Source organism: Thrips palmi, unplaced genomic scaffold, assembly GCF_012932325.1.
Source record: "Thrips palmi isolate BJ-2018 unplaced genomic scaffold, TpBJ-2018v1 HiC_scaffold_6, whole genome shotgun sequence".
NCBI classification, from domain to species: Eukaryota; Metazoa; Arthropoda; class Insecta; order Thysanoptera; family Thripidae; genus Thrips; species Thrips palmi.
In genome coordinates this window covers 8,553,287-8,571,527 of record NW_023144633.1, presented here as the reverse complement: position 1 = coordinate 8,571,527, position 18,241 = coordinate 8,553,287, and the positions used below count along the sequence as shown (strand labels likewise).

The 18,241-nt window shown below is 45.4% G+C and overlaps 1 protein-coding gene across 1 annotated transcript; it reads right to left on the bottom strand.

The window, feature by feature from the left end:
* Nucleotides 1–775: 775 nt before the first annotated feature.
* LOC117651809 lies at nucleotides 776–17,642 on the bottom strand. Its single transcript, XM_034396167.1, has 10 exons — nucleotides 17,636–17,642; nucleotides 12,166–12,283; nucleotides 11,362–11,587; nucleotides 8,091–8,197; nucleotides 7,312–7,579; nucleotides 6,154–6,464; nucleotides 5,306–5,416; nucleotides 4,291–4,547; nucleotides 2,480–2,648; nucleotides 776–1,901 (listed from the first exon to the last, which is right to left on the bottom strand). The coding sequence occupies exons 2-10, from the start codon at nucleotides 12,274–12,276 to the stop codon at nucleotides 1,665–1,667; spliced, it is 1,797 nt and encodes a 598-aa protein (XP_034252058.1). The 5' UTR covers nucleotides 12,277–12,283; nucleotides 17,636–17,642; the 3' UTR covers nucleotides 776–1,664.
* Nucleotides 17,643–18,241: the final 599 nt, after the last annotated feature.

Below are 18,241 nucleotides of genomic sequence, written 5' to 3'. Positions count from 1 at the left end.
CACTGACAAGTTGACCCCAGTGCAAGGATTGAAATGCAGATTTCGCCGGTTAGTCTCTCTGGGTTGTTAGATCATACACAGACAATAACGTTCGCAAAAGGGCGTTTCCCATCTTCGGTCCGGACTCCAATTTATCAAAAATCTAAATTTTACGGGGTTGGTAACTTGGGACAGTCTTTTCCTCATGTTTCCAGCAGTCCTAGCCTCCTAGGAGTCGACTGACCCGGTCTCTCACATAACTTTAACTTCGGATTTTACGCTGATGATGGAAAGAGATGCCTTGCTCTGCAGTTTTGTCTTCTACTTCTAGTAATCCAAATTTCAAAATTTTCAGAAAATGCCTGGAAAACAACAGTGGAAAAGAGAGTTCCACGCAGAGCCCTAGATATAGTCCAATATCGGTCCTACAAGTGTTCCTAGGCCTGAATTCTTGGTCTACATGTTGTGACTTAAATTTATTGCATCCATCAACATCAATAGATGCATGGGAATGTAGCTTATTACCTACTGTACCAAGTTTCCCCCGGTCATGGGGTAACTTGGGACACACTTTCGAGACCGCTTGTAAACATTTGAAGGCAAATGAACCAGACGAGCATGAAATCATGGGGAAAGGGTCAAACTTTAACATAGTTAGGATCCAATGGTCTGGGTTGAGAATCTTGCCTCTGGCGTTCAAAAAACGTGAAAAGTGTCCCAAGTAACCCCTGTTGACGGTACCTTCATGTGTGGTGTGATGGATAAATCGGGAGATAACGTAATCAAAAACACAGCGCAAGGAGCTTGGAGACAGACTAATCAATCTTTTTATTTCCTGGGCGTAACTACAAAACACGGAGTGTCGGCGACAGTTAATGATACATTGATTCTTGTGTACAATCAACACATTCCCACGATAAAGATACATGATGCATTTTACCTTAATCATGAAACAAAAGAGGCCGCTCTACAGAAACAGTGTCTATGGGAAAAAAACTGAATTTGCCTCAGAATATTGGATGCAGCTTGCGTTGAAATGAAAGAAATCAGAGCCACCATTTTTTTTTTACTTAAATTCTAAAGAACACCATTGACCCCAAAACTCTATACTCCTTCTTGTGCGGAATGAAGGTAACAAAACATAATAGACCTTGTTTTCAAATTAAACATATAAGTCACGAACTTTTAAACCTAAACTTGACAGAACTGTACTTGCCACGAAAACTACCTATTTCTTCTTGCGAAGAATAAACAGTTACAGGATGGCAGCACATGATACAACTCGCGTTTCAGTTACACAAGACAGGCGGTTAGATTAAACATAAACTTTCAAGACCTCTGTTGACCACAGAGAGTGTTAAAGTTCCGTGAGTGAGCGGAGAGACTCTTACTCACTGGCTACAAAGTCCCTCAGACGCACCCGCTGCAAAGTCCCTGAAGCGCACTCGCTGCAAAGTACCTCAGACGCACTCGCTGCAAAGTCCCTTAGACGCACTCGCGGCAAAATCCCTTAGACGCACTCGCTGCAAAGTACCTTAGACGCACTCGCTGCAAAGTCCCTTAGACGCACTCGCTGCAAAGTCCCTTAGACGCACTCGCTGCAAAGTCCCTTAGACGCACTCCCTGCAAAGTCCCTTAGACGCACTCCCTGCAAAGTCCCTTAGACGCACTCGCTGCAAAGTCCCTTAGACGCACTCGCTGCACAGCACGGTCACGATGGCGCCGCTCTCCACGAACATCTTCCAGAGCTGCACCCTCTGCTGCTCGCAGGCCGCCGCCTCGTGGGTGCACAGCCCGGTGCCGGACGCGGAGGCACGCAGGAGCACCAGTCGACGCAGCGAGACGAGCCCGCAGCGCTGCAGCTGGGCGGCCAGGTCGCTGCAGCCGTACGGCGCCGACGTCGACGCCACCAGCTCCAACTCCTGGGTGAAGATAAGAAAGCGTCAGCATTTGGGAAAAGTGTCTCCGGAATCTGTAGAAACTGAGACGTGTACATTTGCCAGCCACACGCTTACATAGAGTGTGACTACAAGTTCAGGGCACAATCGGTTCATAGTTTTCGCAGGAACTACTTGAAAATAGCCTACGTGTCTTATCCACAGGCTTTATATATTTTTGCATGGTTATAAGCAAGAACACTGCGATGAAAATGGATTTTTAGCGTTGTACTTGCAGGCAAGCGTCGTGGTTAAGACTTACATGCATGGCTTAAGAGGACACACACCGAATTCCTTTCTGCAACCTTGGTATGCGGTTTCTCACCATGCTTAGAACTACACTGGTAAAACTAAAGCGTAACTCTATGCTTGAGTCAAGCATAAAGTTACGCTTGAAGACGTTACGCTTGAAATGAAGCATACTCAGGAAAATCCCCCATGCATTTGGATAGGGGGAAACTTGTCGGATGAGCCTGTTACGCTTGATTTCAAGCGTAATCTGATTACGCTTGAAAACAGAGGGTAATACTACGCTTTAGTTTTACCAGTGTACAACACCGTACCTGCAGTGTGGAGGCGTGCGCGGCCATGAGCGACAGCGCGGTGCTGAGCGGGTAGACGCCCGTGCGCAGCCAGCGCAGGCCTGTCCCCGGCGCGGCCGGTCGGAACGACAGCACTGGCAGAGGGGCGTCGAACGGGCAGTGCACCTCGAGGCGCAGCAGCGCGGGCATCCTGGGAACCAAGCAGCGGCCAAGTCAAGGGGCGCACACTACAAACCGCACTGTCCAAAAGTGCTCGGCAAACTCAACAGTGTGCTCAGCACACTCTGTTCAGCGTACTCACAAGTACACTCCGACGAGAGTGTGCTTGGATGAGTACACTTTAACGAGTGTGTGCTTAGATGGGTACACTCTGAGAGTGTGCTTAAATGAGTACACTATAACGAGTGTGTGCTTAGATGGGTACACTCTGAGAGTGTGCTTAGATGAGTTCACTATAACAAGAGTGAGCTTAGATGAGTTCACTATAACAAGAGTGAGCTTAGATGAGTTCACTATAACAAGAGTGAGCTTAGATAAGTACACTATAGAAAGAGTGTGCTCAGATCCTAGAAATATAGACAGTTCAGTGTGCTCGTGAGCACACGCTGTGGAAAGTGTACTCGTCGTCAGTACACGCTGAAGAGAGTACTCTCGAGAGTGCACCCTAGAGAGACTGTATTGAGTACACTGATGAGTTTGCAGAGAACACACTAAAAAATGCATGCCATTAAGTACCAAAACAAAAACAAAAAACGCATACCTTGACAAGAACACCCGTGCAAATGCATTAAGCAGTATGCACTTGTCTGCGCTTTCTAGGTAAAGTATACATTCTTATGTGACTTCCAAGCATGCAGTCGTAAGTGTGAACGTAGAAGACAGACAGCTAGGCTATGCAGTTAACACTGCTAAAAATGATTGTACAGAAACAGGCAAAGGAGTGAAAATTTAGCCATTCGAAGACATTGAATGTCATCATGGACTAAAGGGAAACAAATGTCGTTGAACCCAGAGAGTGACATTTTCTCGTAGAAGAACAAACCTCTTGTTTTCACCATTCGTGCTAGTATGTGAGTGACTTAATTAAAGTAAGAGTCAAATGATATAAGAATCATTATCAATTGTATTATTTCAAAGTCATATGGAAATTCCTATGTTTTAGGAGTAAAACTAAGCAAAATTAAGTTAGCGACAAAAGAACTCAATCAATATATGACGCAGACAATACTATCTTTTTTTTTTAGACAACTTCAATACTTGTTGCTCTCTGACAAACTTTGTTGGTGGTCCACAACTTGTGTCAGGAGGCGAACTGTAAATTGTTTTGTTACAAGTTTGTCGTTGGGGAATATCCTTACGTTGCAATACGACAGTGATCCAACAAGCTATTAGTTCCAAAACAAATCGTGCCGTTACAAAAAGTAAACAGTAAATGTGTCATTAAGTTACAACAAAAGTTTTACCAATGAAGTTAATACCAAAATTTAAGGAAATTTGGCTGCAATTCATCAACATTAAATTTCGGACACTGTAAGGCATTTCCAGTTGGTGACTCCTTACCCAAGGGAAATAACTCCAGCCACATTTGTTCACCAAAATTCATCTATCATGTAAAATTCACTGAAATCCATCTAAACCCATTGAAATAAATCGAAATTCATGAAAATTCATCAACATTTGACTGAAATGCGTCAAAATTCCACTGAAATTCATCGAAATTTAACAGAAATTCGTCAAAATTCAACGGAAATTCGACTTAATTCCATCGAAATGTGACTAAACTTCATTGAATTCGTACGCCGAAATTCACAGTAATTTCCCCTTGTCCTTACCTCGCCACCTGCACCAGCTGCTCCAGCGTCACGTGGGCGATGCGCAGCTCTTGCAGCCCCAAGGGCAGCGAGGCGTCCTGCAGGCCGGCCCCGCGCAAGTGCAGCGACCGCAGGCGCGGCATCTCGCTCACGACGCGCATGTGCTCTCGCTGCGCAGACACCAGCTCAAGCTCTTCCAGAGTCGACGACGTCCGTTCCAGCACCACCCGGCTCCAGTCGGGGGCCAAGTCACAGTGCAGGCCCAGCACAATCTTGTCCTGTCAGGAAGAAACTCTGTCAGACGGAAAGAAAGCACACGGGCAAATGCAGAGGGATGTAGGAACACCCTGCTACTACATGCCTAAAACTGTGGGATACGTTACACGGCAAATCCAAGTGTGCACACTCAACATCTTATGATCCTTTTATAAACGTATTACGATGGTTTTTCATCGTAAGGTACGCATAAATTTGCACATACGTAATATGCTCAATTTTTCATCGTATTACGCATGAATTTGATCGTAATACGCATGAATTTCGTCGTAAAACGCATGAATTTCATCGTATTCCGCATGAACTTTATTGTAGTACGTATGTTCTCATTTCAACGTACACTACAAACCTGTCTACTAAGTACACACTTACAAATGCATGCTTGCAAGTACACACTTACAAACGCATGCTTGGCCAAGTACACTTACAAATTCATGCTTGCAAGCACACACTTACAAACGCATGCTTGACGCATAAAGTTATACGGCGTCAAGCATGCGTTTGTGTGTACTTGCAAGCATGCCTTTGGAAGTGTGTACTTGCAAGCATGCGTTTGTAAGTGTGTACTTGCAAGCATGCGTTTGTAAGTGTGTACTTGCAAGCATGCATTTGTTAGTGTGCACTTAGTAGACAGTTAGGTTTGCAGTGAATGTTACGATGGCCCTTTCATCATAAGAATCTGAGGGTGTGGGACTGTCCCACACTTGGATTTGCAGTGTACACCAGAAACACTTAAACCGTGTTCTTTGGTCAAACTTACGTTCTCAAGAGCCAATTTGGTCCTGCCAACTGCCTTCGCATCAGCGCTCATGGTCTCCAGATTCATGTGTTTCTCCTTCGGCAATGGACTCGGCACCGAGGCCAGCGGAACCTAGAAAATTGAAATTAATCAGTGACCTGTGTTGACAACTTATGTTCATCTCGTTGAGAGTCCTGAATCAATTGCAATATTCGGTGTTTCCACTGCGACGATCTGTATCAAAAGTGGACGATTTGTATCAAATCAAAATCAAATATGTAACAAACAAAATTTAAACCAGACCCAAAGTAAATTTAACGTCAGTAATTCCGTGGAGCGTCAGAACTTGAATAAACTCTGCCGCAGGTATAATCAAATTCGTTATGAATCAAACGTCAGATTTACGCACAATAATTATTATACAGTGTTTTGTGTATGAGCATTGCACGAAACTGCACGCGTTCCAAAGGCACAAATGTGTACACTAAATTCTTGAGGACTTTTTTTATGCATAATTATGAGTGAGAAGATACGTACGAAAGGTATGTGTGATATTATCCATCACTGTGCACATTTTATGCATCCTTCAGCATAAAATGTACACAGTCATGCATAATATGAAAGACACCTTGCGTACGTACCTGTGCATGCATAACTATGCATTAGGAAAGTCCACAAGAGTTCAATGCGTGTGCTGTTGAGCATGAAATTCGTGCATCTTGAAACGCATGCACAGTTTAGAAAGAAGCTTGTGCACGAAAAACTGAATTGAAATTTAAAGTGCACTTAACGTTGACATTTAAAAAATGCTTTACCCTTTACGTAGTTGCGCGTTGGTAACAAAAACACAGCCTAAAAGTGTTGCTTACCTTAAGTGGGACTGGTAGCAGCTGCAGATCAAAACGTTTACGGTGCGACCATGAGTCTCCGTACTTCAACGACATGCAATACTCCCTCGTTGCATAGGACGAGGAATGAGTATCGAGGTCCCACTTCACCTTGATTCTCTCCAGTCCAGAGTACAAAGAAGTGATTGTACCGTGTCCTCCCCGGTCGTATTGGTGATGAGCTTTACCCAAGTCAAGGCCAGGCGCCACGCGAGATCCAACCTTCAATCTGGTGATGGTGTCTTCACCCGTCCACAGGCCTTCGTTGCGTTGTTCCAGCCACGTCGCCTGAACTGTAAGGGCACATCCCGTACATATGAACTCTGCAAACTCAAGTGTGTGCCAGGCATGCACTTCTTGGTGCATGCCGGCAGGCACACACTTCCTCTCTGCATGCCTGGCAGGCACACACACTGAAAATCTATCGGCGTGACTTCGTGCCACTGCAGGGGCGTGAAGTGTAACGCCATTTAACGGCATGACAGAAAAGTCACGCCAAAAAATCGGCGAGACTCAAAAATTCACGCCAATTTTTGGTGTGAATTTCATCATGCCGCTTTTTGGCATGACTTGTCTCATGAAACGCGTTGCCGTTCAAGCCAAATGACGGCGTGTCTCACAAGTCACGCCGTCTATCGGCGTGAATTTCGTGTCACGCCAATTTTTGACGTGACTTTTTGTCACGCCATAATTTGGCCGTGTGTCCGACCATTACGTTTTCAGTGCACTTCTGTGCTGCATGCCTCAGGCACACACTTGCTTGTATGCATGCATTAGCGACGGCAAGTGTGTGCCTGAGGCATGCGGCAAAGAAGTGTGTGCCTCCCAGGCATGCAGATGTGCATGCCTGGCAGGAGTTTAGAAAAGTATATGCTCTCTCAAAACCTTACTCTTGCCTTACAAAGAAAGGTAGCTTATTATAGCGCTGTGTATTGGAGATACGTAAGCTGACAAAGAAAATACCACGGAATTTACGAACGATCAAGGAAGCGGAATAAGTGGGTAAGTCCAGTTTGATAAGTTGAAATGATTCTTTTATCTCGAACCTGGTTATAAACTTTCTGTAATTATGAGGGCGTGTAGAGCAAACGGGTAAGCGAAGCGCAGCTAAACGAGCTTACAAATACTCTCCTAACTTACAGTGTATCCCCGGTTCCTCTTCCTCCATCCGTTCCTCATTACCGTCTACCGTCTGCTCTTCTGCCTCTTCTTGAACAGTTTCGTCCTCCATTTGGTCTCCTGTACATGTCTCCGGCTGAACTTCATCCTGTGTTGGATCATCATTTTTCCTAGTGTCATGCTGATCGTTCGCCCTGCATTGCAAAGTAAGTCCATCGGACACCAACTGGCATAGAAGAACTTGGGCTGTTTTGTAGTCTGATAGGGAAAAAATCTGGTTGAAGGAAATCTGCAAAGTAAGAATTTTTTTTGTTAAGACAGTGGACAGATAGGTTCTGATCGCCTAGATTGAAGAGGGAATCATCTTCAGTTTTTCGCGGTCTATGTTGCACTTGTTTAGAATTGCGTGGGCCATCAAATTTAGGGACGGTTAAACCATAAAAACAAACTTTCTTCAACATTCAAAACAAAACTCATTGCGTTTCCCATAAATCAACTGAGATTTTGAATACCTGAAATAAGGTTAGCAAAGTAGCATAACTTTGCATTGCCTGCACATAATGCTAGTTTGATGGTAACGTTTTCGTTCTGGTCCAACCATGAAGTTATAATAAAAATAAGTAAACTTCTCCAATGAGACGACAATTGTAAAATGTGACGATTCTATGTACCATTTTGTACCACAACAAAAGATAATAAAACAATTGTAATTAAAAAAAAACTGCGAAAAACATGAAGCAGTGAGCTGAAACCTTTTCACGGCGACAGTTTCAGGTGCCCAGCTAACTATCAGCTTTTACCATAGCAGGTTCAGCACTCCCGGCGCTGCGATGCAAATTCACACTCAGCAAAGTGGTAGGATCCTCCAGATAAGTCAACAGAAGCGATGCTCCTTGTCGAAAATCATCTGCAAATGACAACGCAAGTTTGACGTTTGGCGGCCTAACGCTTCAAACTGGTACTCTGGAAACTTGGAAGGCGGGTTGGTTCGTCAAAATGTGGAACTTTTAAAATCAAAGATGTTTAGCTCAATTACCACTTGCACGGACTTCCTATCAGCAAATAACCCTTATGTAACAACACAACACCTTCAGAGAAAGGCATGTACATGTTTTCAGTCAAAATTTTTGACTTCTTGTACCACATATAGCGCCGGAAAGGTACAAAAATGGCCGTTTTGTCGGTGTCCGAATCCCCGATTGAAACTCAATGTGAAGTCTAATTCCTTATAACGCCGTTAAAACACCCAAAGTTTTGTGTGTTTTCGAGAGTGGACACTCTAATCTACATTTTAACTTAAGTCCCGAAACCTTGAGTCGATTCGTTCGTTCGTGAAGTGGAAGAAAAGTTTTGTCCGCAAATTGCGTCACTTGCTACCGGCATTTGTATTCCGCGGCTCTAAGCGTGTTTTGTGCCTGAACCGAACCAAGCGCCAATCCTATTCGGCTTCGAAATTGATATTAAACAAAACTGCAACGGTGGAAATACTTCTACAGGAGTATGGTAGGCTCAAAACAAGGATAATAGGTCGCTTTGCCGTAACTCGCTATCATAAACCTGTAATCGCCAACGCGTAATTTCGACCTCCCCCGGATAAACATTTTCAAATACTGGGACAAGGTCATGTTTGCCGCTTCATTTGACCTATTTACACCATACAGCGTCTGTTACGTACAAGCAAATTTGGTATTTCCTTGCAAAATAGATGGTTTTTATAAGGTGTAATGATGTAATCGGATGTAATCAGCCAGGACCCCGGCGTCGACGCCTGTTACTGCACTTTTGAAGCTTAAATACTTGTTTATTTCGCATCCAAGCCTATTACATATGTTAGGATTTTTTGTTTGTCCTGATCAGACGAATCGATTTCTATAAATAGATGTCAGTTTTGTCCACTTTGAAATTCCACCCAAACCACTTGAATGTAACGAACGTCGACGCGCGTGTAACAAACGTCGACGCAAATGTAACAAACGTCGACGCGCGTGTAACAAACATCGACCCAAAGTACGCGTTCAACATTTAAGCCATTTGAAACAAAACTGGAACGAATTGAGCTTTGATATTTCTTGGGGACCATTCTAGAGCCATCTTGAATGAGCCTGCAAAATTTCATCCGAAAAGCCGCACATTAAAATCTTGGAAATCGCGCGCCTCAAATTCCCACATCTTGGCGAACCAACCCAGGCCTTAAAAAAGACATAATCGGTGTCGTCAGACTGAATTTTCAATCTTCCCCACACGAAAACATTTGCCCATCTAAAGCCTCTTTTGATCAATTTAGTTAAAAACGCCAAAGCAAAACGAGAAAACGTTCCTCGATAAATTGTTCAAGGGACTTCTCAGCACACAGGCTACGAAAGACGCTCGTGGCGTAGGCACACTGTTAAAACAAAGGCATAATAAAACGACAACGCCCTAACAGGCGTAACAGGGTCATGTCTGTGTATGGATGACATTAAAATTTTGCCTAGAACTCCTACGCAACCCTCCAGAGGGCATAAATTGGCCTATGTCCTTCTAGGGGTGTAAACCGTTGACGCCACGTCAGGGCATACACCACAAACCTAACTGTCTACTAAGTGCACACTTACAAATGCATGCTTGCAAGTACACACTTACAAACGCATGCTTGACGCCATATAACTCCATGCGTCAAGCATGCGTTTGTAAGTGAGTACTTGCAAGCACGCATTTGTAAGTGTGTACTTAGTTGACAGTTAGGTTCGCAGTGTAGTTGTGCCTTTAATATCAGTTCAGTTACACGGTTTGAGGAACCATCTCTAGAAACAAGATATATTCGTGTCGTTTCAGAGGCAGCTATGCAGCCTGCACGGAAAAAAATCCGTGGTCGTGGCGACCGAATCTCGATCGCCACGACCATCTTTTTCGATAGCTTGGGGGACTACCGGATTTCTGATCGTGAGAACCATGTCACCGAGCTGAGGCAAGCTGGCCATCAGAACGACTGTGTTGATTGTGACAACCAAGAATAAGGTATCCTAGAACCGTCGTCCATCAGATGCAGGGAAGGTATGATTTTAGTGCCTCTTCGAGACGACCAGAAAGTTGGTTGAGAGAACCAACTCATCTGACACTTCAGCCGATATCTCGTTCGTGGGGAATTTCTATGCAACGCTCAGCAGACTGTTTCAACTTGGTCTGTGATCCTCGCAAATGTAGTGTTTCTTACACTGTGATCCGAAACTGGCATCACAATCAAAAATGAATGAGTAGGCACGGCGAAGACGCCGCACCGTCGCTCTCTGCCCGATTGAGCAGAAGACAAGTGGTTGGGGATCATGCCTGAACCTAACCTATTGACCGAACGTAGACGCCAGCGAGAGGCAACATGAAAATGCGTTCTTCTCGACTTCAGTGTAATATTTTGTTCAGAACTTTTAGCTGACGGCTAGAGAACATATTTACCGAGGCAACAGACAACATTATTTGCGAAAATTATTTACTTGAGTAACATAAATCGGAAATACTAATAGGCGAACGGGGACGCCGCCACCAAGCGGCAGGTCCGTGAAACCTCGACTCTCAGAACCGAACTTCCTTGAGCAGAGCGGTCGGTTGTGACGATCGGCTCGGGCCGACCAAGTGACTTGTAAGAGGATAAATACGCTAGTTGGTTGTCTGAATCAAGCCGTTCGATGCCCACAATCACTGTAACGACAACTGAGTACATCCGATCGTGACGACCAACAGCTTTTTTTCCGTGTGGATCTCCTAGAAAAGATCCCACACTAAAATTTTGTCAACTTTTTTGTGCATAAACTCTGTACAAAATTGAGCATGCGTTTCAATGTGCACGAATTTCAAGCGCAACAACGCACTTTCGTGCTCACACGGTAAAAACGGAACCTTGTTTCTTCCAGGAACTCCCTGAAAATCTTCCATGTCTCTACCAAGGGCTTCCTGGGAAAACCAGGTATTATTTTTAACCGTGCAGTTCCGAACAAAGTCATGCACTTTAAAACGCATGCTAAATTTTGTGCGAAGCTTATGCGCAGAAACAACAACATAGTGATTTGGTGTGCTCACATTTTCGGGCAGCAAACTCACCATCCAGGCTGAGCCAGGCACTCTGCTTCGCTGCGTCGAAGGCGCCGGCGTCCATGTCCAGCGCAGAGCGGAGTGCCTCTGCTCGGCTGGCACGGTCAGTCTGCCCTATCTGCAGGCCATGCTCGTAGAAGGCCTTCTCCTGGTGTAGGTCAAGACCAGAGAGGATGTCGCGCATCCTCGCGATGATGGTTTCTTCCTGTTTCAGCGTGTCCAGCAGGGGCTGCACCTGTCAAAGTCGGGTACGGTAAGACAAGACGCGACATCGCCGGAGGGAGGCGGAGTACATTGATGATGAAAAAGTCGTGATCAATGCCCAATTTCGGGCGAGGTATACGTTATACCTCGGGGGCGGGAAGGTTTCCTCGCCCAAATTTGGGTGAGGAGGGTGTATCAGCTACCTGATTGCTCCATAGTAACATGACCCGAATTAGGGTGATAAAGAACTTCTCACCCGAACTTTGGTCATGATCATGACTTTTTCATTCTCAGGGTACCCCTCACGGAATCGTGAACAATTCGCTTACACTCAGAAAAAGAGAGTCTCAAGAGTACCATGTTTTGAACGAAGAATAAATTTTTCACCCGATATTTAGTGAGAATTGTTACACAACCCAAATTTAGGTGATGGTTTCCGGACCAAAATTTGAGCGAAAAGAGTGTATCGACTGTCTATGCCTTGGCCTTCTTAGCCAAAAAAATTCTCAAAGTTGGGAAATAAAGATAAACTTACACAGAACGTTAGTTACGTATGTGAATCTTGCGTTCTCATTGTATGTCCACATGACGGAGGGGAACGTGACTTACCTCCTTGGTTCGCAATGCCTTGAAGTTGCGCACACAGTGTTCGTCCAGGCAGCTTTCCGTCGCCACTTCGTCGCAATCAACACACCAAAACCGGCGCCCTTCCACCGACATTATGGACCTAAACGAAAAATGCAAGAATCCAAACTAGACAATCCATCCACTCTCAGCAAGCTATTCATTTTATTCTCTGTAACTACGTATTTATTCCAGCAAGTATAATACTATCTCTTAAGTGTGTTTCAATTTTAAGGTACTATTATTTAGTACTGGTCATTATTTCACTCTACAAATCGAAGAGCGTACATTGTATGCTCTTACTGGAGCATGCCTGCAAGCACGCTCTAGCTAGCGCATGCCTGCCAAGCATGCACTTTAGGGTGCGTCGATATGCACGACTTTTCAGATGCAGCTTTTGGGTAGCACTCAAAAGTTTCGTTTTTTTGTGCTGATTCCATAAATGACCTCGGTTTTGCGATAGGACAAAGCCTTCATGACCCTACCGGGCGTTTTATGTCAAAAAGCGGAGTTTTTGTATTTTTACTTGTTTTTTGGTTCCGCATTCCATCCCAAACTGTCGGCGCGGCTGTTGCACGGTCGGATGGCCACCGCCCACACTAAATACAAGTTTTGCAGCTTGACAGGACCACCGGACACCTCACGTGTGTGTCCCAACCCTCAATTTTCACCCTTTTTTTACAACAATTTTTCATTTTTTTCCCTTTTTTTCAGCTTTTATCGAGGATTGTACCGACCCAGTCGGTCTATACCATGACCAGAGGTTGCATAAAACAGTGTAGGGGTGCATAGAACGCAAGGCAGCCCCCGGACCGGGGCTGTGTAGGGAGGGGGAGGAGGGAGGGAGGGGAGGCGGAGAAAACAAATGCCCAAAATCGGCCAAAATCAGCTGTTTTGCCCTGTTTTGCCTGTTGGTAAATACTGTATTGCGGTGCAGCTAGCTCGGCAAGTGTTTCTTCCCCTTGCCTACGCAGGACTCACCAGGAGCGCGTCCGCTACGAGTGGATACGCGCAGGAAGATGCCGCAGCACCGCCGATCGGAGCGCCCCCAGCGGCAGTAGTGGGGACTGGCGCGGGGCACCGTGAGACGCGAAATTTCAAACTGGCCCGGGGAAGGGAAAACACCGCTTGAAAAAGGAGCGAACTAGGGTCAGTTGGGGTAATTATGGGACACGGGGTAAAAATGGGACAGCTGATTCTTAGTCAAGATTTGACATTTTTGAACGCATTACATACCAAATGTGATGTTTTTATTGAGAAAATAATTTTTGCTACGGCACAAGTTCTAAAATCTCGATTCTTGACTAAAAATCAGCTGTCCCATTTTTACCCCGTGTCCCATATTTACCCCAACTGACCCTAATTAAGTTGGCAGAACAAAAGAAGCAAGTAGCAAAACAAATGTTAGGGAAAAGCGCGCGATTATCGGTCATTTCTGTTCTGTCGGTCAACCTGTGAAGATGTACTCAAAGGAAGCATGTTCACTGTGAGTAACAACACTGGCTGCCTTAGACTACTTTGATCATTTCTCTATAAAAAAATTTCTTGTCTGGCCTCCGGTGTCCAGCTACATATGAACACAAGAAAACCTTGTACAGGCACATGCGCTCCAGACGTGGTCTGGATCCAACAGAGGCAAGCAGTGAGCCTAAGAAGGGAGCGACTTGTTACGTGTGTGACAAAGTATGTATAGTCTCATGTACATGTGAAAACCACCTCATCGGCTTAAAAATCTGTAAACATCTTCACACGGTCTATTACAAATTAAAATCACAAACACCAATCAACGTAACTATTGAAGAAGCTGAGTTATGTCCGCACAAATATTTTTTCCACTTTTTCCGTTCGGACCCACCCACATAGTCCTTCGTCCGCCAGGGGCGGCACAGTCCCACGGTGCCCCGCGCCAGTTCCCACCACTGCGTAGGCAACGGGTAGAAACACTTGCCGAGCTAGCTGCATTTCAATACAGTATTTACCAACAGGCAAAACAGGGCAAAACAGCTGATTTTGGCCGATTTTGGGCATTTGTTTTCTCCGCCTCCCCTCCCTCCCTCCTCCCCCTCCCTACACAGCCCCGGTCCGGGGGCTGCCTTGCGTTCTATGCACCCCTACACTGTTTTATGCAACCTCTGGTCATGGTATAGACCGACTGGGTCGGTACAATCCTCGATAAAAGCTGAAAAAAAGGGAAAAAAATGAAAAATTGTTGTAAAAAAAGGGTGAAAATTGAGGGTTGGGACACACACGTGAGGTGTCCGGTGGTCCTGTCAAGCTGCAAAACTTGTATTTAGTGTGGGCGGTGGCCATCCGACCGTGCAACAGCCGCGCCGACAGTTTGGGATGGAATGCGGAACCAAAAAACAAGTAAAAATACAAAAACTCCGCTTTTTGACATAAAACGCCCGGTAGGGTCATGAAGGCTTTGTCCTATCGCAAAACCGAGGTCATTTATGGAATCAGCACAAAAAAACGAAACTTTTGAGTGCTACCCAAAAGCTGCATCTGAAAAGTCGTGCATATCGACGCACCCTAATGCACTTACTAGTGCCTGACAAATGGAGCAAAAGTAAGTAACATTCTGAGAGTAATCCGTGCTCTGAAAACGGAGCGGCCACACTCAGTTTCATCTAGTCAAAAGTGCATAAAGAAAGCGCATCAAATGTTTAACCTCAAATATTTGAACCCACTTAAAATAGTTTCGATACGAAAATAAAGTGCGCATGGTTCTGATACGTAAACCTGGCGTATGATGGGCCATGTTTCGACGCGTGATGAAGGATGAAATCGAAGCGAGGCCTGGATAAAGAATTGCGGGTTTATTCCGGACACGGGGTTATTCCGTCGCTACGCTGGAATTTGATTACCATCGATGTTACGCAAATGCTACTCATCTACTCCTTTTTTTCCATGTATTTAAAGCACCCGAGCGATAATGACAGCCCCGTTAAACAAAAATATGATCATGAGTATGATACGGTTACTGAAGTTTACTCCGACGTACATCGTTTAATAGAGAACGTAACTACCTTACTAATTTCCTATCGACGCAGACCACAAATCGTCTTCACGAGCTACAACTACGCGCGTTCCGCGTCCTTGCGTACGCACTGTGGTTTCGGAAAACGTCAGCGTATACGAATCCGAGCTAGATCCCGCAAAACAGTAGCTCAAGGGAAACCCTTGCAACCAACGAGATCATTGTCACTACAGAGTATACGCCAGGTCAGGTCTACTGGATGTGGGACAGGAAGAAGAAGGTTTAGAGCGGAAATAAAGGTTTACTTTGAATGAATATGATCGTCGGTTCGGAAAGATGATTGAAGAGTCTTCCGTGCGATTACGTTATTCTGAGCGGGTTCAGGATTGTGGAAACCGTATCAACGCACGTTTTGCTACTTCCGGTCTGCGGCCTGCGCCCGCCGAATGCAGACGCCCGTGTTGCCGATACGCGCTTTCACAAAGACGCCAAACAAAGTTTAATTTGCTGGCGAAGACGTGCAACTAACGTCAACATGTTATAATCAAAACAGTATGTTACTTCGAGAGGAACCGTGCCGCGGTGAAAACAAAAACCGCAGCACAGCCAACAGTCAGAAACTTTGTGGAGTTGAGGTTATTGGTGCACGCTGTTTGTACTTTGGTGAAGGTTTCCTTAGCCTTGATTTTCAGATCCAAGCAATGCACTGAATCGGTAACAAATTACTTTAGCTCCTGACTGGCCGGCGTCGTCCACCCTCATTCAGACTCCTGACAAGTTTCAACCGGCCCGAGCACGCGCGACAAGAAACCGACCGACAGTCTTTTCATATTCTTTTCATCGTCTTTTCAAACGAACGTGACACAATGCGCAAACGAACGAGACATTTTGTCACATTCGTTTGAACGTGATGTCACGTTCCTGGAATGAGAGTGCGGGCGGCCGGCCGGGTGGAGGGCGGCTCTGCGCGCACTGAAAAAACCTTACAAACTATTTTGAGCCTTAAAAAGAAAAGTAGTTAGTTTCAAAAAGTATTCTGAGCATACCTAAGCTTACTCACTGTAAATGTCTTACGGTGAAAGGCTGCACTAACATATTACGGTGGAGATTTTCTCCATAATACCAACGAAATTCGTCAAAATATCTATAAGGTACAATCAATTCTGAATGGTTTGTTGCGAAGTCAGCCGCACCACCATAATATGGAACATTTTCACCACAATATGAAGAATCTTCACTGTAGAACATTTTGAGTGCCAAGAAAATACTTCGTAATTGACGATCTATTTCTTCATATAACAAAGTAAATTAGTTTGTTATATGTATACTCAAAGTACTACGTAAGGTTTTCAGAGTGCGGCTACAGACTGCTCCAAGATCGCTCTCCCCTGAGCGAGCCTCGTAGCGTAGTGGTACGGTGCACTGCCTGCGAACTGAAAGCCGAGGTTCGAGTCCGGTTCTGATAATTCTTGCGCGACGCCGGAGCGAGCCACCAGGACCTGTCAAACTCTCATCAGCGGCCGGCCGGCTAAAATCTGGTCTGGTCTGACTAACCCCTGAGCCTTACTCAGGCCACCAACACCTTCGTCAAGATGCTCATGATGGAACCATTACACTTGACTTAGTCAGGCCACAAGACCCGACCTTATAGTGCAGCGTAACTGATGAAACCGAATGCAGCTCAATGCTGCTCTGCACAGGCTATTCAAAATCCCAAACCGGGTGCTTCGCTTCTCCCAGCTACAAGAAATCCATGGGACGGGCCAAACACTTACCTCCAACGCTCTGTAGTATTGGCCACTTAGCCTTGTCTATTCAATTGTCAGCTTTGAAACTTTTCCACGGCAAGACGGGCTGGCTGCCGAAGGCAGTCCAGCGCCGCAGGCCAAGATGGGTGTAAACGCCAGGCGCGGATTGTCCTTACAGGCGCAGCATCGCGAAGCCTGTTACGACAAGACACGGTCTGGCCGGGTCTGGCGTACACCTACCTTGTTTGCTAAAACTAGGTTGACCAACCAATTCTTTTCAAACTGGGCTCGTGACATGTCCTAGGACAAATCTTTCACTCTTCTCGCAACTGATCTTACCATATTCTTTACAGAGATTATAGCTTGGATCATGGAGCTTTGTGTATACGCATGTGAAAGTAGTAAAAATAAACAGGAAGAAACCTCTTGTAAACTTTAGGTCTCGGGGCAGGGATTCGGACAATGCGGCTATTCAAAATCTCAAACAGGGTGCTTCGCTTCGCTCAGCAACAGTAAATCCAGAGGACGTGTCAAAAACTTACCTCCAAAGCTCTGTGGTATTGGCCTTGTCATTTCAAACGTAGACTTTGAAGCTTCACTACGGCTCTTGACATTTCTTTTGTAACCTTCCTTTCGGGCCAGAAACTGGAAAATCAACACCACATCAGAGAGTCAAAGTCTCAGGTACTCAGCAACAATAAATCCAGGGGACGTGCCAAAAACTTACCTCCAAAGCTCTGTAGTATTGGCCACTTAGCCTTGTCGTTTCAAACGTAGACTTCGAAGCTTCACTAGTCCTTGAAGTCGTTTCAAACGTAGACTTCGAAGCTTCACTAGTCCTTGAAGTCGTTTCAAACGTAGACTTCGAAGCTTCACTAGTCCTTGAAGTTTCGATTGTAACCTTCCTTTCGGGCCACAACCTAAAAAAATCAACACCACATCAGAGAGACAAAGTCTCAAGTACACTTTGAAGCTTCACTACGGTTCTTGAAATTTCTTATGTTACCTTCCTTTCGGGCCACAAACTGAAAAATCAACACCACATCAGAGAGACAAAGTCTCAAAGGGCGAGGGAGGGCCGTCAGTGGCTTGCATGGCTCAATCTGTGAGAAGTGTCAACGGACACGGACAGACTGGGAGTGACCGTCAAAAGCACGCCGCCGGCTGAGCGCTGCTTCCGACGCCATCTCTGTCGCTCCCTTACGGGACGGCACCTGAGTGCGAGAGAGACAGAGCGATGAGAGAAGAGTTCGGAAACAGCCGCTGCAGATGAGGGGAGAGGAGACGGGCGTTTGCAGCGCCTCCTGGGTGACAACGAGGTGAAGATCATCAC

Bases quoted from the DNA above. Each gene is read 5' to 3' on its own strand.
- LOC117651809 (XM_034396167.1), bottom strand. From the start codon at position 12,276: ATGTCGGTGGAAGGGCGCCGGTTTTGGTGTGTTGATTGCGACGAAGTG. The intron at 7,580-8,090 runs GTAAAAGCTGAT...CTTACTTTGCAG, and splicing joins GGAGTGCTGAACCTGCTATG to ATTTCCTTCAACCAGATTTT. The intron at 5,417-6,153 runs GTAAGCAACACT...TCAATTTTCTAG, and splicing joins TGCTACCAGTCCCACTTAAG to GTTCCGCTGGCCTCGGTGCC.